Below are 27,932 nucleotides of genomic sequence, written 5' to 3'. Positions count from 1 at the left end.
CTCATCACTCCTTTACTATGTGCTCTGGGATGCAGTACTGACAGGAAATCTACTGGACAAGAGTGATTTCCATGAGTTTTGTTCTGTTGATCTCTTTAGGTAACAAATACTGCATTTCTTCTGGTAGCCCTGCGTGGGTATCATTCACCACTGAACAGAAATCATCACCATGCAAGCAAAGCTGAGTTTTTCTGGGCTACCCAGCTATATCCGTTACCCTTGTCTGAATAAGCAGCTCCAGGGCAATGTCCCATCCGTGCTCTGAAAGTACCAGAAAGGCAGTGGCACTGAAGCGATCTGAGCAGCAGCGGCATTTGGCATTCTCCCCAGAGCTGTCTGAGCAAACAAGGCAAAGGGAAAAGCACCCGTCCCTCCCTCTCTCCACCTGCCCAGTGACTCAGAACAACTAGAAATGGCAGCTTTGCTCTTGCTGCTGCCAAATGCAGACCGATACACCCGGCAGAGGGAGGGCAGCAGGAGTGCCAAGGAAGTAAGTGTGCTCAGCCTTTTTTGGGGTGGGGGAAGGGATGAGGGCTCTCGGATCTCTATAGCAACCCCTGGTTAAATGGTCACGAACAAGGGCTGCTCCAAAATTAGATCTTCTAGCGTACCCTGCATTAGATGCAGTAACTCTCAGAAAAAAGAAATTCAAACTTCATTTCCCACTGGCTTCACTGAATGACATTTCTCATCTAAAAAACTTCAGGGAAAGAAAAGAAAGCAGAAAAGATATGTACCAACCTTCTGCATTCCTTATGTGATAACTCAGGCAGCCTGACTGAGAGTAACTGATAAATTCTGGTTGAAGTGATAAAGTTCCAGGTACAAAAAAAAAAAAAAATCTGCATGTCATGTACTGGTTTTAAAGAAAGACAAAATTTAATGCAGCTGATAATGGCTTTGACATGAGCTTCCCAGCCAGGAATAAGGGACAGCCACTTACTGAGGCAGAAATACTCAAAGACTGGGTTTGCTGGAACCAGAGAACTGGTTTGCACTGAGCATATCAGCAAATGGCATCCGCATTAGTAAAAATTAACCAGAAGGGAACTAAGGTGCAGGGAAGAAGACATACAGATGTTCTCAAGACTGTAAAAAGCTTGGAAGAGAAAAATAGAATTAACTGCTGGTGGGAAGGGAGGAACAGCTGAGATAGCTGTAGGACCACTCACAGCTGGAGCCAGCTACAGCAGAAAGAAATGACTTTTATGGGAAAGAAGATCACAGTTTCTCTGCTTGTTTTCTCTTAGCTGAAATACCTAAATGGCTACAACAGGCAGAAGAAACGTTTAAATCAGAGAGGAACTAGAGGAATCAGTACTAGCTTCAGGGGAATAACTGAAATCCCAGAAGGTGCCTTATACGGACAGTGACTGCCCTAATTGCAGCACATGCTTTATGAAGACCTTAAGGACCATGGGGCACAGTACAGCTCTAATTTAACCATCTGTGGCACACACGCAGTTATCCCTCTGTGTAAAGGCACCCGTTTCCAGATCTCTGCTGAGCAAACAGACCACTTTGAGCCTGCACTGGTATTTGACAAACAAGCAGCCCCTGGTTTTCAGCATGCATACAGCTAATAGCCTATCGCACAATAGTTGGTTTCCAGTTACAGCAGGGAAGGCTTTAACTTATTCACAAGAACAGGACAGCGAGTCAAATAGCTTAGCAGGTTTTAGAAAGGGATTGGATGTTTGCATGGTGAAACAACATCCACAGCCATTTTAGCTAGGATAAGGGTTACAAGCTCAGCGATCCTCATGCTACGGGACAAAATGGTCAGTGGCTGGGATCACACAAGCACAAAAGCAACAGCCATTCCCTGAAGCTCCTTGTAGCAAGGTCACATGGCCATAAGCAGACACTGTCGGAAACCTGATAACCCATTGTACAGTTCTAGCTGGGCTAATCCTCTGTGTCCCCAGAAAGCTCCAGAGAGGCTAGGCACAGAATGAACCAGAGAGAAATCCTTCTGTTACACAAAAAATAAAAAATAAGAGAAGTAGCTTTATTGGTATGCATCCTACAGGAGTGGTTACAGAAAGGGCCTTGGATTAATCTGTCAAAGAAAACATGGAACAGCTGCGCTCTCCCTAGGAAAGCACCAGCCACAAATGGTGCTAGTTTTTTCACAAAACAGGGCAGCATGGAAATATACTGGAGGAAGAGATGGGGAGCAGACACACAGGATTGGCCCTCTGTGCTTCGATACCAACATGTGGGGTGATTTCTAACAGCTGAGAGGAGACTTGGTAAGTAGGGAAGCAGAGCATTTCTCCACACCAGCAACGGCACTTGGTTTTTACTGAGCCAGTCTCCTCCACATGCAAATGATTGCCCACCAGGATATTTTTTAGCGAGTTGAGACAGCTTCTAGCAAAGCTACTGAAAAAACAAGAGCCAGTCCACATTTGCTCTTTCTGATAGTCGGTTCCAATCAGGTTTCAGTCCCCTCTCAACCCCAAAGATATTACTGAATTTGTACTGCTTTAGAAAATATGGTCAGCTGGTTTTCAATAATAGTAAAGTCCAGAGATGTTCCAAGACCCTCTTGCCAACCTGACAGGAAATGTAGCCTTGAACAGATAGGATCACCTCTTCTTGAATCCATATTTTTTCCTTTCATAGAAGAGATCTGTCTTGGAACTGCCCAGGTTGACAATCTTAGGGCAACCATCTCTCTGCAAAAAGAAAAGAGAATGTGAAGTGGGAGTTGAGCAAACAGAACACCATCATCACATACACAGCTCCAGGAGACTCATCCCAGGTCCCTCTCTCCCCACTCTGTCCTCAACATACATTTCAAACACCTGTGTAGGCAGACTGCCCTCAAACTCTGGTTACTATCAGCAAGAAGAAAAAGGGTAGGTAACTTTTTAACACTACTCTAGGACAGTCTCCTCCTCAGGGTGAAGATGGAAAACAGCTCGTATAACAGTTTAATGAAAAGGATGCTCGGTGCCTCAAGACTGGATTCTTTCTAAATTAGGATACAGAGGATTTACGAGGCTCAGAGGAATAACCTTTCCCCTCCTTAGCCACAAAGAATCTTGCTGCTTTAGATGTCACTAAGCCACTCTTGTGTTGAGACCACTCTCAGCTGTGACAGCAAAAGAGAATCTCAGATTTCCTGCAGGTTAAATTGATTACTTCAGAGACTATGTGGTCATCTTGGGAGAGGACAGCTATTCAGAGCAGATATGTGGATTAAGATCTTGTACCTGAATTGCAGTAGAAAGCATGCAAAAAAAAAAAAAAAAAAACAACAAAACAAAACAAAAAAAAAAACATATGCAAGAAGGGGAGCAGGAGAGCCCCATCTCAGAAGCATAGCTGCAAACACAAATCAGAGCCATGTACCTCTCTACAAACCACAGAACATTTGTCAGTGAGCCACCTGAGCCCAGCATCTGCATAACTCTTGAGGGCAAAATGTTGTGGCTGGCAACAGCAGCTGAGGGGCCCAACAGGCAGAGGAACACGTGTCCTTCACTGTTGCATAAGGCTGAATGGATTACATTTAGAAAGCCTCTGGGCAGATGTCGGCCACTGCAGAAACTGCATTCAAGCTGTGCCACCAGTACTGGCGCCTGCATGGGAGACCTGCTGGGGAGGGTCTGCATAGTAAAAGTAGCAAGAAAAGAGTAGAAGGGGGAAATCAGCTCCCACAACCCATCTCTTGCGACTGTGTTGTTATTCGACTCAGAACCTCAGCAGCAGGACTCTTCCATGCCTTGCCTCCCACAAACCAGGGTGCCTGTGACAATCTTGACAGCATTACTGCAGGGCTCTGCTTATTCTTCCACCCCCTCACAAGGAGGTAGAATATGAGCATGCTCCTGTCCCCCAAGAAAGGATTATATTTTGCAACTCAGATCTGTTGTGCATGACAAGGCAGATCTTGGACCTTACCCACAGACAGAACTGAGATGAAACAATATCTCAATTTCTCTCCAGGGAGACACAAACCAAGGCTAACCAGGCCCTTTGCGTTGTGTGCCTAAGTGCATCCACCTCCACCATTTTAAGATATGATTTCTTCCTTCCTGATCCTTTTCAGTCTTCCTCTGAGGATGAAGGAAGATAAGTGCTGTGACTGAAGCCTTAGGGTGGAAGAGCTTAAGGTGCAGAGCTATGTCCGCTTGCTTTTCCTACTCTATTCAGGTCACCACCAGCTACTGTAATTGTGATGTGTACCACCTTCAGCTGTTTTTGCTCTGTGCACTCTACACCTACATCTGCACCAGCTCTGTTCAATCCTGCAAGTCAATCTTGTCACTTTCTCTTTTAGATCTGTAAATTCACATTCACAATAGTTCCTAATATGGTACAGGGCAATGGTCTCCTACAGCAGGTTTCATCCAGCTATCAAAATACCTCAATTCTGCCTTGCTATTCTGCTCCTCCAGCTCTATATTCTCTATAAACCTCCCTTCCAGAGCAGCAGGCTGTTTCACATCTGAACCTACAGATAAGACTAGATTATGAAAAATACCCATCAGGAATCAATATGAATTGGTAAAAATAAAACACACGTCCATTTTACTGATAAACTGTCAAATCAAGTGCCTTGGTTTCACAGACAAGTCAACAAAATTACTGCTTCTCACATTTCCAGACGTAGGAGGCAGCACCACCAACAGCATTTCTATCCACATATAATACTTAGATACTAAGAAAGATTGTGGTCCTGTCAGATCTACTGACTAAATTCAGACGAGGGTTTGTCCTGCAAGATCTCTAGAGAAAATATGAGTGCTGCAGAATATTAAAGCAGCAGCTCAGTTAGCTGAGCACGTTCCTCCAAATCAAACAAAGCTGTTTGTCAGCACACTCTGCTGACATCAGGGTGTGCTGGAGATGGTGTTTGCAAAAGATCCAGCCCAAAAAACACACAACTCTTAGCAGATACTCTCCATCAGATCCATATTCTGGCACACTGCATCATGTTTTTGCATCTTCCTACGGTCTTCCTACTACTTCATTGGCAGTCCTTCATGACTTGCATTCACTGTGATGGATATTACTGCATACCTAGAGAGCGAACATCTGCCTTGTCACACAGGCACAGCAACTATCTTTCAGAAAGAGAAGATTAATCAGCACTGATTATAGAAATAAGAAATTAGCAGAAAAGGAGGTGTTTACGATATAGGCCATTCCAGACAAGAATTAAAAAAAAAATTCACACCCCACTGAAATTATACAAGAAATGTTAAGCTTGTAAAAGACAATTAGAGCAAGGACAAAGGGCACTAAGAGCTAACTTTATTGTAACACAAAGGTAAACACGGGTGGTGATTCTGTAGGCCTTACGGTACCATACATGTCAGTGGCATGATCATCCCATGTATGGTATGATCACGGATTCATTGAGGAACTGATCCTGCCACTGCCTTTGCAGCATCTAAAATATCTCTCCTGCTGATAAAACTTAGGCTAGTAAGTACTAGTACTATCTAGTATGATAACTAGTACTATCTAGTAAGATAACAGCTGAAAGTGGTAACAAGCAGCATATGAAGGAAGTGAACTGTGAGTATTCATTGCAAAGCACTCAAGGATCCTCTGGGATGCAGAATCAGGGCACTGCTTGGTATCCCAAAATGCTCCACAAATACTGGGAACCAACAACAAAAAAAGAAAAATGCAAGGTAATGAAAACCAGTGCCAGTTCTGGGAGCGGAAGCCAAGCATCCAACATCCAAACACTAATACCACTACCTTTAAATCCCTTTAAAGATTAGCATAGCTATTAAAGAAGGACATAAGCAATTCTACAGGAGACTGGATGACAACGTACATCTTTTTCCTGGATGGTACACTCCTTGCAGTAGTAGGCATCAGACACCCCTGGGCCCCCGCAGATCACACAGCGCCCTTGGTACGAGCCGTAGTTACACTCATCACATATGCGCACGAGGGTGCAGGGCCGCACATACGAGTCACAAATCACACATTTGCCATCACCTGCAAATACAGCAGTCCTTGGTTACAGAACGTCCTTTTCTCCACCCCGCATAAAAGAGGAAAAGCCTTCTGGACAAAGAACTTGCCTGTACACTCAAAGACGAAGCAGTCAGACTGCAGAGCTTTAGCTTACAGGTACAAGGTGCAACATTATATTTGTGTACAGACTTTAGAAGCCAACAGCCATGTCCTCTGTGATTAGCTAACAGTGCTTAAGTCATACCATAACTTTTACTCTGGAAACTTCCCTTAACGTTTCATTTGTGAAAAAATGCCAGATGGCGAGGACTAGCGTCCTTACCTACACAGCAGCAGTGTAAGCATCTCCCAGAGAGCCACATCAACAAAAGTCTGGTGTTACTACCCTCAGAGGGATGGGATATGAGATTGTACTTGTGGTGCTTTTAATCCTTCATGTGAGAAGGCCAAAGAAAGGGCAAACTGGCATAAACAGCCACTTCACAAAGTTGCTCTTGCTTTCTCACAAGGAACTGAGTGAAATTCAAGCACTCTTATCATACAGGCAAACAGCCATCAGATGCCGTTGACAGTCTCTGCTGGGCTGGCCCTGATCCAAAACTCTGACCTCCAGATGAAAAGCTTCATATCTTATTACCAGTTCCCAAGGCATTTAATCCTGACTCCCACAAACAGCTCATTTAACCTGCTCTTAAATCTCCATCCTGACTGCCCTCAGCTACTACCACTGGGAATCTGTTTAACTTCTGCGTGCTCTTGGAAACAGTTCTGTCGCTTCAAACTGTGCTTCTCCTCACTCTGCTTGTTTTTAACATTTCCTGGAGCCTAGAAATAGCTGGCTTACTTGTACTGAGCTCCTTCAAGGATCTAATGATTACTGTGCTCTTTCTTTTCTGCTACAGGTGAGCACTAGCACAGAACTGTAGGGGTTGGAAGGGATCTCCAGGGATCATCAAACCCAACACTCTTGCTAAAGTAGGTTCCCTGCAGTAGATATTTGTTTCTGCATATTCATCTGCTGTAGCTTTAGACAGCACTTTTTTCCATCCATTTCCCATTCTATTAGACGATGAAAGGAACCCTTCTCAAGCTGCGGAGTCAGATTCCAAAAACGTGTTTTTCTTCTTTGAAATCATCAGGCTGATCGCTCTGCGTTCCAGATTACGAGGAATCCATCAATCAAGCACTCACTGTATCCGCAGCCACTGAAACTGCTGCAGCGTAAAGAGAAACCAAGCTGCAGGCTCTTACCACAACGTTGGGTTCTCAAACAGCAGAAGATATACTTACATTTTTCACACAGCCTTCCAATTGCTGTAAGAAGAATTAAAAAAAAAAAAGAAAAAAAAAACAACCATACATTACTTGAGGCAGAAATGGAAACACGGCTACAGTTAGACCACGAACACAAGCGACGCCTGTCCTCAGGGCACACCCACCCGGCCCACAGTTCCGGCGCACGGCGTCCGGCCAACGGTAACCCACCGGCCGTAAGGAAACCCGCACTCGGCGCCGCACTGCGCAGCCCGAGCCCCATCCCTGCGCTGCGGAGCGCGCCACGAACCCCGAGCTCTGAGGGCCGGGGGAAGAGCGGGGAGCTGCGCGCGCGGGGCCCAACGGCACCTAACGGGCACCTAACGTAGGCCGAACGGCACCTAACGGGCCCCAACGGCCGCCCGACCCCACCGTCAAGGTGCGGTACCCACCGACGCCCGCCTGCTTGCGGCAGAAGATGAGATCCGGATGGTGCTTGGCCATGGCGCCGGCGACACTTCTCGGCGCTCTGCCGCCGTGCCCCGGTCCTGGCAGGGGTGTGGAGAGCGTCTGACAAAGCGGCGCTCCGAGAGGGGACGCCGACCTCGTAACCGAGCTCGGCGTAGTGCTTCAAACGCAACCCGCCTCGCCGCTCCCTTCAGCCCGGGGGACGGCGTATCCCCGCTCGGGGGTCGCCGCTCTCCCCGCCCGTACCTCCCTGCCAGGACCCTCTCGGCCCCGCCCCTCGGCGCCCCCTCCCACGCGCCGGAGGTATCAAAAGGACCGACTGACGCCATCGAGGCGCGACTTCATCTTTGTCAGTGCACAAAATGGCGCCGTACTGCGTCCTGGCGGCTCGGCTGCGGGTGAGCGCGGCGGGACGGGCGGGGCCGGGAGAGGCCGGGCGGGGCGGCGGGGTGAGGGCCGCTACCCAACGGGACGGAGGACCGAGGGACCGCGGGGCCGCGGGCGGAGGCGTGGGGCCGGATCTCCGCCGTCTCCGCGCGTAGGTCAGCGCGTCCCCGGCGCGGCCCGGCGCCCGTTTCCATGGCGATGGCGGGGCCGTACGGGCGGAGGCGGCGCGGCCGCCTCGTGGGCCTCGGTGTCGGGCGGGTCCCGCCGCCTCCGGACACCGCTGGCCCTCAAGGTGAGCGCAAGGTGACCGCGCTCGGGTAGGCCGAGAGATCGTGCCTGGGGCCGCGCTTCCTCCTTCCGCGGGCTCCTCCTCACGTCGTGCCGTTAGCTGCGGGTGCCCTTGGGGGGAGCGAGGCGCCGCCCGGCTCCGGGATTGCTGCCCTTCGCGTCGACGGGCGTCTCTGGATCTGTGTGCTAAAGGGCCAGGCAGCCGCATAAGTTATCGTTTTATCATTGTTATTTTATTTTCTAAATGGCTCGAACCGCCGTTCAGAGTGATCCTCCCAGTTTTCTTCGTCGTGACCTCTAAAACCCACATCTGCCTGCGCCCATCACAGGCACTGCCGTACTGAGTACATTATCCCGTTCATTGTCTGCTCGCTAATAAGCGTGTCGTTGTTTTCTATAGCCCAGAAGGCAGATAGAATGCCGTTTTCTCTTGTAATGCTGCTCGCTGTACTGCCCTCAGTAAGCCATGTGGTGAAGCTGGGAGCTCTGACTGCTCCATTTGCCAGCTGTGACCTTGGGGAGGGTGTTCCTGCTCCCAGGGAGCTGCAGCAATAACCTTATCATAGAGTCGTCACGGAATATCTCAGCTTGGAAGGGACACGTAAAGGATCACTGAGTCCAGTGCTTAGAAGGCACTTTGTGAAGAAGGCAGTGAGCATGGAACAAGTTGCCCAGGGCGGTGGGCACAGCACCAAGCTTGCCAGAGTTCAAGAAGTGTTTGGACAATGCTCTCACACGCTGGGTCTGATTTTTGGGTGGTGCCACGTGGAGCCAGGAGTTGGATTTTGATGATCCTTATGGATCCCTTCCCACTCAAGATATTCAGTATATTCTATGGTTCTAACTCGCATTTTATATTACTCTGTTGCTCTTAGTGCACGTCATAGAAAAGCATTGCTTTTTTAAGTAAGCGTTATGGCATGGCATCATTGCATTTATCTCAGTATGTTTATCATTGACTGTTAAGTAATTGCTATTTTGCACTTTGAACAGAAACAACTACTGATAAAACAAAGGCAAATCTTTTATTAGAATAATGGGTTGGTTCTCTTTTTATGGTGTGTGCAGTCACACCAGATCAACTGAATGTGTACTAAAGTGAATATGTGTCAGCACAGCGAATGCATGAAATTTAGTATTCTGGGAGTATTATATGATCAGATTCAAAGTAGGCTTTTTTCCCCATTTTAAGGGACTGTTACCAATCATTCTGGTTGGTTGCTGTAGGAAGCAAATAATAGTTTTTCTCATGTGTAGCAGTCTAGAGATGATATGATAACGTGGCTCATCTTGCCAGTTGCTGTGAGAGTGCCAGCACTGAGTGTGGCATTAATGTGCTGTTAATGCTGGTTCTGCTCATCTCCCTTCCTAGAACAGGTTTTTGGAGTTGGAACTGGGTAGGAGGCTTGTCTTAGAGAGAAATGAATTGGAATTAGCCCAGTTCAGGCTGACAGTCCTATTTATAGTATGGTTCCTATAAAAGCCCCAGAGGACAGAGGTGTTTTTCATGCTGTTCTGAAAGATGCTTTTGGGAGCCATCTTGTTTCTCAAGCCACGTTGGCCTAAGGAATGACAGAAAGAACAGCACTGTGAAGCTGACTGAAGAGTCAGGGGTTTGCTGAAGGTCTTGTAGGCATATAAAAAAAGCAATTGCATTTTGTGAGCTTTATGTATGTTGGCAAGAAAACGGTGTTGGCTAGAATTAAACCCATCTTCGGAACGCTAATTTTGGTTGCTCCTTGGAAGTGGGTCTGGGAAAACAGCTTGCATTTACATGTTGATTATACCTTATTGCTTTTTTTAGGCTGAATCATGGTCAACGTTGGAAACTTGGCTACTGTTCTTAGATCAGGGAGGAGGAGGAAAAATGATATTCTGGGTTTTAGTTAGAATTTCTAGGAGAGCTTTTTGGGATAGGAGAGCATGTGGCAAAGTTTCTAGTCTTTTGACTACAGGCTTTATGCTTGCTAGATATATCTACCGTATTTAATGTCAAAATGTGAATTTCAAGAATTCAAACTTGCACCTGGACATTTACTGCTGTGAGCTAATTACAAGAAAGCTGTTTTTTTCAGATGAGCTTTTAAAGTCCATATAGATAAGAGTAGGCTTCCTTAAGGAGGATTCAAAGATAATGATACCTTTAGTAAGCTGTCTTTGCCAATTCTAGGGGGAAATTTTTCACCTACCAAAATACAGGTAGACTCAGGAGCCCTGCAGTGGTTTCTTTTCTGTTTCTTTCTGAGTAAAGGACACTCGGGTACAGGGAAAACATTCAATGCCAGGTGAGAAGAGCCTGCTGGGCAGCTCTTTGCTGGTGCTCAGTCCAGAACCTAATGATGCTGACTACGTACTTCCCATGGCTGTTGTCACTACTCACCAAAAACAAACAAAAAATACCAAAGAAACCCCCTGGAGCACTTCTTGTTTCAGGGAAAAGTGGGAGAAAACGAAACTGGAAACTGTCAGTCTTGTGACTTCATCTTGTAGTTTTATGGAGGTTGTTCCGAAAGTAATGCCTCCATGGAAACTCCAGCAGATACAAAGAACACACAGCACTGTCTGAAGGAAGAAATTCTCAGCTACAAAACAATTTTTCAGTGTAGGCACCACCATCAGCAATGTGTTTTTGCCAGTGCTCATTTCTCTTCTGTATCTGGCATCTGGAGCTGTGGTGGGGATCAAACAGAAGTCAGCTACTTTGTATAGCTATTACTGTGATTACCATTTGAATGTTTATGTGGTATTCTGATGAATACTGCATTTCACTGAGCCATTTCAGTAAAGTAGTGAAGTGAAGTAAAAAAGTACATAGATGTGCGTGCAGGAACTGAGAAGATACTATCTGACTTTTGTCTGATAGGAAGTTGTGGTTGGTTCTCCAGTGGGAAAGTCGTCATCTCACGTCTGACATCTGTGATATATTCTGGAAGTTTTGAGCTTAAAGTGCAGCAGGCTGAAATCTGATGACTGCCTTTCATTTGCCCTTCTGTTACAGCAATTCTCTCCCTTGTACCACCATGTTTATTTCAGATTTACTTGGACCAAAATGGTGCGTGGCTGCTAAAATGCTGCAGATGTGCATTGCTCCTACTGAGATGTGTATCTAATAGCTTAGGATTGTTTGGTAAGAAAACAACCAACACCCATATTGCTAGTGTGCTGGCTGCTATGCTCTCTCCTGGATTTCCTTGACTTTTTATTATGGAAAATATTAAGAAATGTTATCAAAAAGACAATAAAACAAGTGATTTGGATAAAAATTTGTGACTTTGTCTCTCGATCTTGATAATTTTAAGCAATGTTTTGAATACTGGTATCAAGAAAGCTATGGGAAAAATATTTACTGGGAGAAATGAAAAAGATGTGATCTAAAGGTTTGATTGGGATTTTTGGTAATGCAAAACGAGTGGTTGGTGCTATGATTCTGTGGTGCATAAAGGACCTTTGCTCATTTACAGTCATGCATCCGTTCATACATACATGAGGGATACCAAGTGCTATGCTGATATATTTACTAACCTGTACTTACAGAAATATTGTCAATGTAAACTAGAGGATGAATAGAAAAAGCAGGATTCAGATTTAATTGTAAGAGGGGGGAGAATTCTGCACTCTTGTCTTGTGTCTGGTTTCAGACTTCCAGCAATGACAACGGAGACTTTCAAAGGATGTTAAAAAATGCATGTGGCAAATCCTTGGAAGTTTTTATGGAGGTTGCCCTCTGACTCAGCTTTTAAAGCTGTGTGAGAGCCTTTCAACCCTAGCACTGACCTGTCTCTTTGAGGTCAGCTGCTGTAAATGGTGTCTTGCCACAGTCTGCTCTTCTCCCATGTTCCAGGCGACTTTTGTGTAGGGACCTTGCACTGAGATCTTGGTATGTGATGGTGGAGCAGAAAGGTATCTGCTTATTCCTGTTTGGTGTTGTTTGCTAGCCTAACAGTGTCAACTCAATACCAACGAGTGATTCCAAGTGATACCAGTTCTGGGTTCCAGCACTAACACTCTCCTTTTTCCAGCATGCCCTGAATGGTGGGATACGGCGCTACCATGTTGCATCCATTCTGTGCCAGCGGGCCAAGGTGGCCATGAGCCACTTTGAGCCTAATGAATACATAAACTATGAAAAGTTGGAGAAGAACATCAACATCGTCCGTAAGAGGTAAGAATGGAGGACTGAAGAGGGAAAGGGTCAGGTCAGTGTGCAGAATTTAGCTCTGCAGTGATGGGAAAGGAGGGAAAAGCATCCCAGGGCTCTGGCAAAAGGGTGTCTTTATTAAGTGGAGCAGCTTTGAGCCATGGCAGTTGCAAATACAGTGAAATACGGGTTGTAATATCTCTGTGTAGCAGTGGGGCACTGTGGGAGGGTTGAAGGTTACGATGAAGCACTGACATGTAGAGAACCAGGTCAGTGCAGAGGAGGTGCTAGAAAGGGCTCTGTCCCCTTTTATTAATGCCTTCCTTTTGGAGTATTTGTATTGGCCCTCACACCTTTCTGGGGAAACAGCGCGTGGGTCATTGTAGGTTAATGCTCCTTTGCGCTTTGACAGTGACTGCTCTCCTGTATTCCACTGTAGGCGTTAGGCACAAAAAGAAGGGCTAGGAATTTGTAATGTATGTAAACACGGTGACCTTAATCTGCTGATAGAGGCTTGTGTGCCTGCTGAGTTGTCATTCCTGCTCCACTTACCTTGTCAGTGGTTTGTAAGATTGTCCTTTGGTTTTTGCATCCTTTGTTAGATGTGGTAACTCTCATTTCAAGTTATAGCATCTGCTCAGTTCCTTCTCACGAGATCTCACCACTGACATAAATATGCTCCTCAACTGAGATAGCCAGTAGAACTAAAGGTCTGTGGTTGTGAAAACTCTCCTTACTTGTCCTTGTTCTGGTTCTTGTGAATTGGGTTTGACCTCTGTCTTGCTTCCTCACTCTCTGGCCTGATGTCTGACCTTGAAAAATGAGCAGTTGTTGCTTTTCTGTATGGAGAGATTACATGAGAAAGCAAAAGTGACATCAGTCTGTATCCTTTTGAACTTTTTGGGCCAAGCATCTGTTTCAGTGAGCTACCAGTTGATATTTTAGTTCTGTAAGATGAGCATGCAGGTGTCTGTACTCACTTCTTAGTAGTCTGAGTGGTAAAAGAAAGCAGAGAGAATCTTTATTCAGTTACGTCCTTAAAAGGGCAAATGTTAAAGTAGACAACACACAGGTGCAAAATCCCTTTGTCTCCCCAGGCTTGACCGTCCCCTGACCTTATCTGAGAAGATTGTATATGGACACCTGGATGACCCAGCAAAACAGGAGATTGAGAGAGGCAAGACCTATTTGCGCCTACGGCCTGACCGTGTGGCCATGCAGGATGCCACTGCTCAGATGGCAATGCTACAGTTCATCAGCAGCGGGCTGCCCAAAGTGGCCGTGCCTTCCACCATCCACTGTGATCACCTCATAGAAGCTCAGTCAGGTGGTGAAAAGGATCTTCGAAGAGCCAAGGTGATTAATGCAGAGACTTAAATTCACACTGTTTGAAGGCCTCTTTTTCCACTCTGGAAAGAGATTCTTTTAATTTTTTTCCAGAACAGCCATGAAATCAGACATGGTACCAGGTTACCTGTGGTGGTCAGCTCTGTAGGTATGTCAGATGCAGTGAAGAAACTGAGCAAGCAGGACTTTGGGAGTTTTTCAGCCTGAGGTTATTCCACTATATTATTTAAAGAACCCTGAATATAGAAAGAGTTAGACTTAATCTGTTAGCACTGGAAGACTAGATCATATGTGTTCTGTACAGTGAGAAGATATTTGAGGTAAAGGAAGAAGCAAAATAAATTTCAGAGGTTAGAAAAGGAAGACAGGTCATGGTAGGGAGTGTGCTGTTTGTGCCATGGTATAGCAGCATGAAAAACATCCTGAACGTGTGTCTATCACACTGATTTACACTGTGAATGGGCAGCAAATAACTACTTCTGTTTCCCAGACCACTTGCATGTGATTAGCTCAACACTTATTGAGACATGTGCAGCATTCAGGACCAGCAAGGACAGGTATAAATGTATATACAGACATGAAGGATATTGCCCTTTATTTGGGAATTCCAGTGTTGTTTGTCCAACTGCATGTTCACTGAAGTTTGTTTTTTTTTTTTTTTTAAACTTTCCCCTTTGCTTTTTTTACTGCTTATTCCTCCTTAGAGATTTCTGTCAAATATAGATGCACCTCTGTTCCACATACCACAGCAAATCTGCCATGGAAGGACATCTTGTTAGTGTAGCAGGGAGATGGAGGAAGCCCCCAAGTGGGCATAGTGTGAGTCCATTGTCATAGCTAGAATGGGACTTGGATCCTGGTACCAAAACAGAAGAATCTGTCTAGCCCTTTGTGGGTGTTCAGATGGATTTTAAGATTGTAGTCTGTATCTGTTCTCAGAAACTCCTGATGTTGAAGTAACTTTTTTTTTTTTCCTTCTTTCAGTCTAGAGTAAAGTAACTTACGCTGCCTAGTAGTGAATTAAGGGATTTCTTGCTCTACAGTTTACCTTAGGCTGAAGTTGTGAGGTTAAGAATTTGGGAACTTACTAAATAAGACAGGAGGTGAACAGAGGCTGTCTTGCTCTCTCCCTTATTCCTGTATTTGTTCTTTGTAGTGCCCATGGTATTCTGCTGCTGAGCTGAGCAGAGTCCCTCCTCTGCCAGCCGCTCTGAGCAGACCAAGTAAAGGTCTTGCCTTCTTCTGACTGTGTTCTGCTTCTGAAGCTGCCAGTTGGCACACTCTGAATGCTGGCAGACCAGAGGGTGGTTTGAATCTGCTCCTGGCTCATCATCATACTTTACTGGGGAGAGATGCACAGAGTAAAGTGACCTGACTCCCCATGGAAAACAGGGCTTAAAGAACTGTTGCTGCCTCATGGGAAACTTCAGCAAGTGTGTGCCGAGACAGTTCTTCCATTATCCTAGTTTCCTCTTTATTCTGAAGCATAGCTGCCTGAGAAGAGTCTTTAAGAAACTCTCTTCTGTTAGCGCTTATCTTATCTACTCTGCCACTTTTCTGCCAAGAGTTATCAGAACATTTGTACCGTTGTACTTCCTTGGCAACCATGGTTATTCTCACAAGCAATTTTCACGGTGTGACCTCTGCAAGAAATGGTGGTAGTGCAACCAGAAAGGCAGCATTGTGTGAGTCTTTAGCAGGCGACTCAACAGAATGAGAAATGACACCCACCAACTCCCCTGGCAGTGAGCAACTTTCAATTTTATTTCTTCATCCGTAAAAGTAAAGCCAAAATGCTAACCTGAGAGATTAGAAATGTCTGCAAAGCATGTGTAAAACAAAGGAGACAGCTGGCAGAGAAGGAAGGAGGGGTCGGAAGAAGTGAAAAACAGGTTAAAGTACAGGTTAAAGAAATAACCAGAGCATTCTCAAATACTTATTGGCAGGGTTTTCCTTTAATCATGCTATTTGGAATTGAAACTAAAAAAGATGTATTAGTAGAGTTACAAGTGGGATGAAACTGAGTGGAATTAAGTGGCCTGTGATGACAGACTGGCACTGATCCCTTTTGGTTTTGGGAGTGATGTGCATCTCCTAGCTGTTTTAAAACCATGGAACAATCTGTGGATGGGCTTGAGTAGAAGGGAATGTGTTCAAACTCATGCTCTATGGAAGAATGTGCATTATTAATATTGTGTGTTTTCCTGTGTGACTAGGACATAAATCAGGAAGTGTACAACTTTCTATCGACGGCTGGTGCCAAGTATGGAGTGGGATTCTGGAAACCTGGATCAGGAATCATTCACCAGGTAATGTATGTATTTGCAGTCTTTGAACACCCAGTGACTCTTTTACGTCTTTTACCAGTGGTGAAGGGAGAGCACAAACCCTTAGAAATGTCACCAGTTCAGAGGAGCAACTCTCTTTGGGGCAAGAGAGTTTTCTTGCTTTCTCTCTTTCAGTTATCTTGATGACAGTGTTTTTACTTAGAAATTATTTTTGTCAAACTGTAACCTGATGCGTGATTAGTGAGTGCCAGCAGCAGGCCATGTGAATCAGAGAACCTTTACTGTTTTGGTGCTGGCTCATTTTGATATAGTTGGACAGTAAAGTGGTGCCATGAAGTGGCTACGTAAGGCTAATATGCATTCTTTTTAAGTGTTAAGAAAAGGGGCTTTAGGAACACACCTTTTGGGGGGTTATTTTATATGCATTTTGTTCCGTAGTAAACCGAGAAATTGTATGAGGACACCAACTAGGGCAGCTGACTTTTAGTACTCAACAGCACCACATAAATAATTGCTATCTGAACTGGATAAAATACAGAACAGTTTTCAGTAGTTTTCAGGTCTGAGATTATCTTGTTAGAGCACCTGAACCTCACAAGAAGATGACCATCCCAAGATAACTTATCACTTAATAAGGCTGTTTTTGACTTTTAAAATCAATACCTCTAGCCAGATTTCCCTGACTTGGTCTTGGTTGATTCCCTGTCTACTAGACATTTTACATTGTTCCTGATTCTCCTGTAGGAAGAATTGAAGTGCAACACAGGCAAAAGGAATGGAGAGGATATGAATGACTACTGTTAAACATCCTCTCAGCAGGGAGCTGGTGACCAGGCACAGTCAAGAACTCTCTGCTCTTAGCTATGGAATGACTTACTTTAACTTAGTGTGACACAGCAAAGGAAGGAAATAGAACAGGTGAACTCTCCAAAAACTTGTGGGAACACTTCAGGTCACTTCTGCTCTGAAACCACTCTTAATGTTTGTCGTGTGGCAACATAGCTACCTACTGTTGTTGCCAGCTTTCTTGTGATTCGCTTTCTCTGATTGGAAAAAAACAGACATGCTTTATAGCTTCAGAATCCATCTCTGGCAAAGTGAGGCCTTGGAAGTGACTTTCTTGTACATTTATGTAAATCTAGAAGTATTAGAGGCAAAGTTTTAGCTTTCTTGATAAAGGGCTAATTGAGTTCTGCCAATGCTGTTCTGGGGTCAGTAGTGAGGGAAAGGCAGCCTCCTGCTGTATTTGCCAGTTATTCCTCCACGTGATTAGGCTTTGCATGCATGAGTAGGAGGGACCAGTTGGTATTCTACTGCTGTGGAACCATAAATTCTGCAAAAGATCTCGCTGGCACTGGACAGATGAATTGGCTCGTTCAGCAGTTGAGTCAAGGATTGGAGGCTGAGGAACAGATCCCTAAGCTCCAACAAAGGTTACTGGAAAGAAGTCATCTTCCAGTAGAAAAATGAACATCAGAGTTTAAGTTTTTGTATTATCTTGGGATGAGCAAGGACCTTGGGCCAAGACCTGGTACCTTGTTCTGTCATTCCCCTGAAAGGAATTTGAAATACAGCTGAATTTACAATCCAAAGCAAATTAAATTACTTTCTTGCTACTGAAATCTGCAAATAAAAACTAATCTAGATTCTTGTTCTTGTTGTTTTCCTTGGTGTCTCCCCCCCTCCTTTCCCAACAAACAAGCAAGCAAACGATCCATTTTTATTTTCAGATCATTCTGGAGAACTACTCCTACCCTGGGGTTATGTTGATTGGCACAGACTCACACACCCCCAATGGAGGTGGCTTGGGGGGAATCTGCATCGGAGTGGGTGGAGCTGATGCTGTAGATGTCATGGCAGGAATCCCTTGGGAGCTCAAATGCCCAAAGGTAGGAGCAAAAGGAATATTAATCCTCTATGTGGCAGGTGAGATTTAAGATCCATAAGAAACATATGTTAGGCACTATGTAAAATTAATGGTTTAATTTGTAATTATACATTAGTTCAAACAAGTGGTCTGTGATTCATTGGCAGCTCTGAGTTTCCATTTCCAGCTTTTTTATTCAGAGATTGAGAGAAGTAGGCAAGTAGTGATCTCCCTTCAGTTGGCCCTGTCATTGGGTTCAGCCCTTGTTCATGTGTTGTGGTATTTCAGGATTTTTCATCCTTTTGATGTTGTGACTACCCACATTCTGAGAAGTATGAGGAATTATTTTGGCTGCTGAAGGGAAATTATGACATTCTAGTGTGTGTGTGTGTGTGTATATATATATATATATATATATTTTTTTTTTTAATGTTATTCAGGTTATTGGTGTAAAATTAACTGGCAAGCTTTCTGGCTGGAGTTCTCCTAAAGATGTGATCCTGAAAGTGGCTGGCATCCTCACTGTTAAGGGTGGAACAGGTGCCATCATTGAATACCATGGGCCTGGTGTGGATTCCATCTCTTGCACTGGTAAGACAGCAGGAATCTCTTGTCTGGAGCTGGGTGTTGTTGGTGAAGGGTATTATTGTCTGCAGAGGTTGGGAAGGGAATCATACAGAAAGTGTTACATACTCTCTCTTAGCCAGGCTGAGTGATTAGTACACTGCAAACTGTCAGTCTGGTTCTCTGCAAGCTGGCAGGGGTGTGGGTGATATAATGAGGTAGCACCCCTCTGTGAAAAAATGGCCTCTCTCCATTGAATCTTTTTGTGAAACACTGAACAGTTAATTATGAAGAATCCTGTAAGATGGTGTTGTCAGGATGCGAGTAAGGATGGAGGTATTCTGCTGTATGCTTGAAGGATAAAGATGTCTGGACTGGTAAGGAAGACATTTTCAGTTCAGCCTAAAATAAGCTGTGGATAGAAAGGGAACGTTTGTGACATCTGCTAAAGAAAAACTTCTCCAAAAAGCACAGCAGAGGGGAGACCAGGCAGTAGTAGTTTAACTTGGAGTCTAGTTGACTGTGGGTCTTGGGTGCTGAATTGGAACGAGCAGGTATTACAGTTGTCTGTTATGATACTTGTCAGGACAAAAGTATGGGAGGTATCACTTCCTTTGGCTTAAAATGCAGCCTTCAAGCTGGACTTCTCCTCTCTGTTCATATGGCTTGCCTACAATTTGGATAGCTTGGTTTTTACAAACTGAGAGCAATTTAAGATTTTTCTTCTCTTGAATCATCTGGAACTGAACTATGGTATAAGCCTCTAGCCCCCTAAATATAAAACAGCATCTCCTACTGCTTCATGCTGTGTCCTTGAAAGGCACTGGGTGGTCCCACAAGTAAATGGTTTTTTATTGCACTCAATCACCAGAAGCTTTTACTGAACTCATCAAATTTCTCCTATAGATAAATGCATTCCGGCTCTTCCAGTAAAGATAAATAAAATGCTAGGGAGAGACCAGACACTCATTGTGGGTAGCAGAGATGCTGCTCATTGCTGTAAGTATATCCCCATCAGTGCAGATGGGGAGGAGTCCCTATTAGACCTTCCAGAATCAAGAATTGCTATGGCTTTCAACTCCTTCCTTGTACCAAAGTCTGGTTGCAGACATAGTATTGATCAGAAACATTAGGGACTGAACCAGTCATTATGTAGTCAGTGCATCCTGTCTGCGGTGGAGTTAGGTTTTTATGCCTAATGAACCCGATCTCTCTTGGCTTTGCTGTCTTTTCTGTGGTTTGACCTTTGAAGAATTGGATGGTCTTGGATTTGGATCATTGGCCTCATGATCTTTTCTCCCATTCTTCTTCTAGGAATGGCAACCATCTGTAACATGGGGGCTGAAATTGGAGCTACCACCTCCATCTTCCCTTACAACACACGGATGAAGAAATACCTGGACAAGACTGGGCGAGCTGGTAAGAAAGCTTGAGAGCTGAAGTGGGTAGAAGCGTGGAGTGAAGGTGTATTCTGAGAGCAGCATCTTCCTGCAGTTTTGTCTGCTGTTACTTCTGACCTTGCATGTATAGGAATGGGATCTATAGATTAAGTGCCTGGGGAGATATCTTGCAGACCCTGTGTTCAGTTGTTCCAGTCTTCTTCCTCTTTTCCCTTGTATTTGTTGCAGTTTTTCAGATCTCCCTTCTTTCTTATTCCAGACATAGCTGCACTGGCAGATGAGTTCCAGCAATACTTGGTGCCAGATGCTGGTTGTCAGTATGACCAGGTGATAGAAATCAACCTCAGTGAGGTAAGGCTTTCTTCCTGCTTGCCATCGTGGATGTTGTGATGTGACTGTTTGTGTGAATGAGGACTTTACTGGGAGTTGGATGCAACACCCCTGGCTATCCTAGAACAACACTCAGGTCTGCTCCACTGACAGCTTCTGCTCAGGTGCTTGTGTAGGTGAATCCTAAACAGCTTCTGCATGGAGCTATGAAAGGAATTTATTTGCTGCTGACTGAGGTTTTTTCTTGGCTACTATAATTTTTGACTTTGTCGCTATTTCTTAAAGCTGAAGCCACATATCAATGGACCTTTCACACCAGACCTGGCGCACCCTGTGTCAGATGTTGGTGCTGTGGCAGAAAAGGAGGGCTGGCCTGTTGATATCAGAGTTGGTGGGTAGTATTCGTTCTTTTGTCTACATCTTTGTGGCATGAATGTTGCTGTTTTGGGATAAGTGGTTCGTTGTGTAGCTTGAGGTCCAGTCCCTTAATTACTGCTCAGTAATTACTGCTCCTTTAATTTTGGGTCAGTGTCATTTCTTCATAGGTTTATGAACTTTCTAGGAAGTGTAGTCTCTTCTCATCCTATACATGTGGCCTAGATCTGGGATGGCTGGAGAGATTTTAATCTCAAGAAGCAGGTGTATTCTTCCCCTTGTTGGGAACTTTGAAACACTTGGGTAGACAGTAGTGTTACTTGTTAAATAACACTTCTGGTCAAATCCATGCAACAGGCTTTGAACAAAGATCTGTCAGGAGCAGGATTGTGAGTTCTCCCTGCAGATGGCTTTTGAGCTCTAAGGACCTAGGAAAGTTAATACTTGTCCTAAAGAGCAGGCTTGGATATCTTCACGTTTGTAGGACAGTAGCCTGTTGGCTGGCTTCTCTTGGTTTGTTCCAGGTGGGATTGAAAAGAATGCAAATACATTGTAAAGGCCACACTGCAGGTGGGAAACTTGTTATTCACTGCTGTTACAAATAACTTGAAGTAACTTGAAGAGTTACTCTTTACTGGTTAGCGCTAGAGTACTGTCTGTGCAGCACAGTGTGTCTTCATGTGGTGTTTGTACCGTAACAAAGGATGCTTTATCCAAGGACTACAGAATGTCTGTACCAAAACTGAATGGTACCTTGGGGTCTAGCCAAGAAAACTGAGGTGAGCTAGTTGGGTGTGTAAATTTCTCAGAAGGAAAAAAAATGTCAATGGGTTCTTTGGTTAGCAAAAATAAAAAGTGTATGCTGAGAGGGCTGGAAAACTTGAAATTCAATTTGAATAGTGAGGCACCCACCTCTTTTAATTATTTCTTCAGTTTCTTTTCATCTTGATTTGTAGCCCTTTCTGTATCTCTGGATGAATACCTGAATACCTCTCTGTAGTAATCTGCCTAACCAAGGTGCAAGTAGGTGCCACTCTGACCTTGTAAAACAATAACTAGACTAGTGGCCAGGTAGTGAGTTCTGACATAGCAGCTCCACAACCTGACAAAGGATTGCTTGTGACCACAGGATCTTGCTGGGAGGTTTGGCAGTGTTAGCACCTGAAACTGTGTCAGATTCCTTGTTGGTGGAATAGGTTGTCCCTTGTGTTTTCTGCTGAGAGGTGGTCAGGGAGGAGCATCCTGGAACCATGGCTGCAGTAACCACCTTCCTGTCTCTCTCTGTCAAACCCCGTAGGCCTGATTGGCAGCTGTACCAACTCCAGCTATGAGGATATGGGACGCTCTGCAGCAGTGGCAAAGCAGGCACTGGCACACGGGTTGAAGTGCAAATCAAAGTTCACAGTCACACCAGGCTCAGAGCAGATCCGCGCCACCATTGAAAGGGACGGTTATGTGAGTATGACCCCTCTTTACACTTCCAAACAATACATGTTCAGCTTTTCCAGACAATGCTCAGGAGTTTGGAGTGGCTAATGGAAGCCTCTTAAACTTTGTCTTTGCTTATTACTAGAGGTACAATTACTGATCTAGTGACCAGCCTTGTGCTGCTACGCCCCCAGGTCCTGACATTGCCTAGACAGTGTTTTGACTGGACATGTTGGTCTTTTTTCTCATTTAAGAACAGTTTGGCATGGGGAGAAAAATATAACAATTTGTTAATTGGTTCTTATAATCAGTAAATCTTGGATGCTGTCACAGCTTGGGGACCAACTACGTGAGTCCTTACATGGGCTTCTTCAAAAGCTGCCCTCTTGATTGAATCCTGTTCTGAATGCACTGAGTAGGCACGTTCTTGTCTGCACTTTTACCAAGTCAATCCTTACACTGACAGGAATTGTGTAGAAAATTATTGAGACCAGCTGCCGCTCTCAGTCAAATATCTGAGTAGCTGAATTGTTCCATTTGAAATAGGTAGAATTGGAAACTTGATGGTAAAGTCTTCCTTTGCTTTTCCGAGTGTTAACTTAGAGTTTACTGGGATCAAACCCCATGCATTCATAAAAGAGTCTCAAAACTTGGGAGTGAAACAAGGTGAGGAATGTTCTTGGGCTGGTGCTTTGTGAGTGTCCTCTTTTTCTGAAAGAGCAACACCAGAAATGTATTCTGGACTTCTTACTAGTAATGAAATTGTTGTCTGTCCCCAGGCACAAATCCTGCGAGATGTTGGAGGACTGATTCTTGCCAATGCTTGTGGGCCATGCATTGGCCAGTGGGACAGGTAAAGTGAAAGTTGGACCTCTCTCTAGTTTTGTATTTTGTAGCTCTTAGAGTGCTCTGTGAAGCCAAATTTGATTGTAAATTCCACACGCTAGGAATTAAACACACCCTAGCCATTGGACACAGCTGCGTGATGTACACTGGAGGAGGAGAAATGAAAGACTCGGATTTAAGCTGAGCCTTTAGACGAATGAAACTGCAAAAAGACCACGCACGTGGCCACATCTGTAGGTTTCTGGTAGCAGACAAAAACAGAGAGAGAGAGATTAGTCATCTTCAAGAAGATGGGCTGGAGTTTGTTTGGTTCTTTTAAAAGAGGATAAGCTATTGGTCTGGGTTCAATCATTGGAGTGGCAGGGAGGAAAATTCCTGATAAGAGGGATGGGAGTCACATGCTTTGTCCTTGCTAATGGTGAGGTGTCCAAAGGTACATACTCTAGTAGATAATTGTTCAGACAGTTCAACAGTGCACAACATGGTCTATGAAAACTACTCTGGGAATCGATGTCTGATTTGGCTTTTCACTGTCCTTGGTTTTGAGTCTGTACTTAAGGGAGGAAAACATGTCTGAGCACTAATTAACATTTCCCAAAGTCAGTGACTGATACCAAAGTCAAGACTGGGAATTTTAACAGCAAGACATCTAGAAGTAATATTCCTTTTGGATCTGAGGAATGTGTTTCCTTCTTTTACAGGAAGGACATAAAGAAAGGAGAGAAAAACACAATAGTTACATCTTACAATCGGAATTTCACAGGTCGCAATGATGCCAACCCAGAGACCCATGCATTTGTGACCTCCCCAGAGGTAAGAGACAGCCACAGGGAGCCCATGGGATAGTTCAGTGTCTTGGGAGTTCATTCTGCCCCTTAAGAAGGAGACACAGTGTAGTTTGGTGTGTAGTTATGAGAGCTTTCTGACTGGTATCTTTTAGGCATAGGATTTTCAAGTTAAGAGATGAGAGGAAGACTGTGCATTCAAATTGTCATTTTTCTTTCAGATTGTTACAGCCCTGTCCATTGCTGGCACTCTGAAATTTAACCCTGAGACAGATTTCCTGACAGGAGCAGATGGGAAGAAGTTTAAACTAGAAGCACCTGATGCAGATGAGCTGCCTAGGCTGGTAACTGCTTGGTCTGGGGAGGGAAGGCCTGTCACTGTTTGTTCTTTATGTATAGTAGGGGAGCTTCCATGCACTGACTTCTTAATGTCAAGGCTGTAGTTGGTGCAGTTGCCATTATTGTCTTGTTGTCATTATTGTCTCTCTCAAGTGATGGTAGGGTTGGCTGAGACTGATGTTTCTCTTTTTGTTTTTGGAAGGATTTTGACCCAGGCCAGGACACATATCAGTACCCTCCCAAGGATGGCAGTGGGCAGCATGTGGATGTGAGCCCCACCAGCCAGCGCCTCCAGCTTCTCGAGCCCTTTGATAAGTGGGATGGCAAGGATCTAGAAGACATGCTGATCCTCATCAAGGTCAGGAGCAAAGAGGGGAACACCAGCTGTGGCAGGGCTGCTGAGCAGAGACTTGCACATCAGTTACTAGAAGCTTTGGGTGTGCCTTGAGCTGTCTGAGATTCTTTCCCTATAGTTGCATTATTATGGGAAGTGAAACAAGGGTGTTCCTTCTCTTGTGTTGATGTTTCCTTCCAATGCTACATTTAATGTAACTAAGAGACTTTTCTGTTTGGAGCTAGTTGTTAGCTAATATTGTGAAAAACAAAGTTTGTTACACTGTGGAATGCCACCCATGCCAGGCAGTCTGGAGAATTTTTCCTAGTTATAACCATTCATCAGCATCTCTAATACCTGACAGTTCTAAGAGGTATTTTGTCTGAAATTAGGTTGTTAGAATCTTCTCATCCATCAGTAGTTGTGTTGTTTTACAGGAAGAGAAGCTCTTATTTCATAATAATTAAACATTACATTTCAGTCTCTTAAGGAAGACATGAGTTTCTCCTCACTCTCTGTGATGAGTTCACAAAGTACAAGTTTCAGTTAACACAGATAGATGCAGAAATACAGCCCCTTAGGAATTGTCCTTCAGGAGCATTGTTGGTTCTCAGTGGCAGAGCTTCAGGTATTCCCAAGAGCCATGGTTCCATGCTGAGCTGTGCTTGTTTGACAAACACAATTCCTTTGGAAACACTGTGGGACTACCAGTAGGAAAGCTATTCTATCTGTTGGGAATTCTGTTCCAACAGGCTGAAAAGGCCTGTATACAGACTGGAAACTCAGAGGGGAACACTTGGTGTCTTGCTGAGCTTTTCCAGCAGAGAGGCTGAGCTATAATAGGAAGAACTTAACTGTTTTTGCTATTTGAACATGCTGCTGAGGGAAGTGAGAACATGGCACAAGATGTTGTGGTTAACCTCATTTTTGTACATTATCCCCTTTGGAATGAGGATCTTGTTTCTAATCAAAGCATGCAAAATGACCACTGCATTCTGCCTTAGTGCACCTTGATTGTATAACAGATGCAATTGTCTTGGGTTTGTGCTTTTAAAAAGAGATGTGAAGATTTTTCAGAATAAAAAGTGTGAGGAAGCATCAGTAATTTCTAATACACTCATCTCTTCTACTTCCCCTTAGGTAAAAGGGAAATGCACCACTGATCATATTTCTGCTGCTGGACCATGGCTCAAATTCCGTGGCCATTTGGACAACATCTCCAACAACCTGCTTATTGGCGCTATCAACATTGAAAATGGCAAAGCCAACTCTGTGAGGAATGCACTAACCCAGGAGTTTGGGCCTGTCCCAGACACAGCCCGTTACTATAAGGTGGGACTTTGTCCTGATGCATCTGTTTAAGAGGATGTTTGCACTGTGTGTTCTGTGCCAAGACCAAGGACCTCGCCCTACTGCTCAAGTAACAGCAGTTGTGAATTCACTCAGCGTTCAGGATTTTTCTTGGGATTGTGACAGTTCTTGTAGGAGATTCTTTCCCTGCCTGCTGTGAGGCTGAGGGAGAAGAATCTTGTGACCCAGACCCTAGATGAAAGGGGAGATGAAAGGGGAAGGACACTTCTAGGCACTCGCAATTTACAGGTGTTTGTGTCACCTGTAAAAAGTTGTGATTGCAACTAAATCCCACCTTCCTATGTAAGCAGATGGACCTCAGTTACTATGTAAACCTAAAGAAATAACCCCTGACTAGTCTAACAGTGAAATAAATATCTTGACCCCTCTGTTCTTTAAAATTTGGATTGGAACTTCAAGAAATGGCCTTTCGCTCTCTGAACAGCTTGGCAGTGATCTCAAGTGGGATCCTCTGGTAGACTGAAATTCAAGCTGGAAGTATGACTTCCAAAAAGTAGAGCAGGGATCGCAGCCAGTTTGAGTGCTGCCCCAGCACAAGACTGCGTAAAGAAACATGGCGACAAGGATTTGCTCTGGATCCCAAAAGCAATCCTCTTCAGTCCATGTTAGCCAAGGACAGCAATGCCTAACTGCTCTGAAGCTCTTCATTCCTCTATTTCTGTCCTTCCTTAGAACCAAAGAGAGCCTTCTGGTAGAAGTTATTGTAGCACAGCACTGTCAGTAGTGTTGGGGATGTACTTATTGTAAATTCCTCATTTGAGTGGCTGCAGAATTCTAAATCTTTTTCTTTTATCACAGAAAATGGGTGTCAAATGGGCAGTTATTGGGGATGAAAACTATGGTGAGGGATCAAGCCGAGAGCATGCAGCCTTGGAGCCACGTCACTTAGGAGGCAGAGTCATCATCACCAAGAGCTTTGCCAGGATCCACGGTAAGCTGCACTTCCCCTGTAGTATATATAAACAGGATGTTTGGTTTGGATAGAAGAGATGTTTACCTTGCCTCAGGGCTCAATGCCTATGGAAAGGAACTCTATCTGCTGACAAATTGCATGGTCTCATGTCAGGAACGCTGTTACATACCTAGTTAGATATGGCACAAACAGTGGATATGCTCATTTTGTTCCTGGGTTAGTAATTACTGTTGAACTCCTAATCGGAGAAGCACTGAGCAGCCACGAAGTAATCCTGATCCCCTGCAGTGAGTTGATTCAGTGGTTTGTTCTCTGCAGAAACCAACCTGAAGAAGCAAGGTCTGCTGCCTCTTACTTTTGCGGATCCAGCAGACTACAACAAGATTCATCCTGTGGACAAGCTGAGCATCGTGGGGCTGGCAGACTTTGCTCCTGGAAAGGTACCTCCTTGTCTTGTCATTGCACTCAGGGTCAGGGATGAGCCACTAGTGGAGAACAGGGTGGAGCTGCATGCGAGGGCCTGAGGCAGCACAGGCAGGGATGGCCCCGCAACCTTCCAGCCAGAGGGAATGCTGCACACCAGCAATGGGGCCTAGAGAGCTGGGGGGAATCAGATGACGTTACCCTGACCTGTTACGAGAAAACCCTTTTGGATATTTTCAGTTCAGACTTGTTGCCTTAGGCAGGACTGCTCCCTAGAAGGAACTCCAGCCACACTTCTATGTTAAGACCACCCCTGTTTTCAGCTCCTTAGAAGCATGCAGGGATTTTCTTGTGAGAAGCTTGAGCTAACTCGTTCCTTTGAAAAAGAAGGGGGAAAATAAGAACAGTCTTTTTCCTTTAGCCTCTGAAATGCATCATCAAACATCCCAATGGGAGCCAAGAAACAATCATGTTGAACCACACCTTCAACGAGTCGCAGATTGAGTGGTTCCAGGCTGGCAGTGCCCTGAACAGAATGAAGGAGCTGCAGCAGAAATCAAGCTAAGTGCGCACAATGCCCCCAGTGCACTGGACTCGATTCAGTTCTGGCATTTTCATGAAAGTGCAATTCCATGCCTACTGTTGGAATAAACGTCTGATCAAATGTAACCATAGCTTCCTTTTTGTTATGGCACTTCCTCTTCACTGACACTATGAAAAGGGAGTGCAGCTAGGCTTACTTTTGTCTTTTAAATTCCCCAGCTCCCTTTTTCTATTTTGGCTCAATTTCAGTTGTCCCACAGTTATTTATATTTGGAAATAACCAGCTAAAGTG

At 44.6% G+C, this 27,932-nt stretch overlaps 2 protein-coding genes and 1 long non-coding RNA gene across 3 annotated transcripts; 2 read left to right on the top strand and 1 right to left on the bottom strand.

The window, feature by feature from the left end:
• Positions 1-253: 253 nt before the first annotated feature.
• On the top strand, positions 254-7,244 carry LOC149919594 (uncharacterized). Its single transcript, XR_016467156.1, has 3 exons — positions 254-490; positions 6,855-6,927; positions 7,092-7,244. It is a non-coding gene; the product is annotated as an uncharacterized LOC149919594 (long non-coding RNA).
• Positions 1,991-7,846, bottom strand: PHF5A (PHD finger protein 5A). Its single transcript, XM_031600265.2, has 4 exons — positions 7,659-7,846; positions 7,243-7,266; positions 5,807-5,973; positions 1,991-2,684 (listed from the first exon to the last, which is right to left on the bottom strand). The coding sequence occupies exons 1-4, from the start codon at positions 7,708-7,710 to the stop codon at positions 2,595-2,597; spliced, it is 333 nt and encodes a 110-aa protein (XP_031456125.1). The 5' UTR covers positions 7,711-7,846; the 3' UTR covers positions 1,991-2,594.
• A 39-nt stretch (positions 7,847-7,885) lies between these two features.
• On the top strand, positions 7,886-27,766 carry ACO2 (aconitase 2). The gene is made up of 18 exons (XM_031600261.2): positions 7,886-8,072; positions 12,369-12,511; positions 13,585-13,843; positions 16,051-16,143; positions 17,853-18,011; positions 18,430-18,580; positions 19,868-19,972; positions 20,213-20,304; positions 20,569-20,674; positions 21,956-22,113; positions 22,866-22,939; positions 23,634-23,745; positions 23,939-24,061; positions 24,259-24,414; positions 25,531-25,722; positions 26,560-26,692; positions 26,993-27,114; positions 27,519-27,766. The coding sequence occupies exons 1-18, from the start codon at positions 8,037-8,039 to the stop codon at positions 27,660-27,662; spliced, it is 2,358 nt and encodes a 785-aa protein (XP_031456121.2). The 5' UTR covers positions 7,886-8,036; the 3' UTR covers positions 27,663-27,766.
• Positions 27,767-27,932: the final 166 nt, after the last annotated feature.

This window comes from Phasianus colchicus, chromosome 1 (assembly GCF_987193195.1).
Source record: "Phasianus colchicus chromosome 1, bPhaCol1.hap1.1, whole genome shotgun sequence".
Lineage (NCBI taxonomy): Eukaryota > Metazoa > Chordata > Aves > Galliformes > Phasianidae > Phasianus > Phasianus colchicus.
This window is presented reverse-complemented; position numbering and strand designations above follow the sequence as displayed.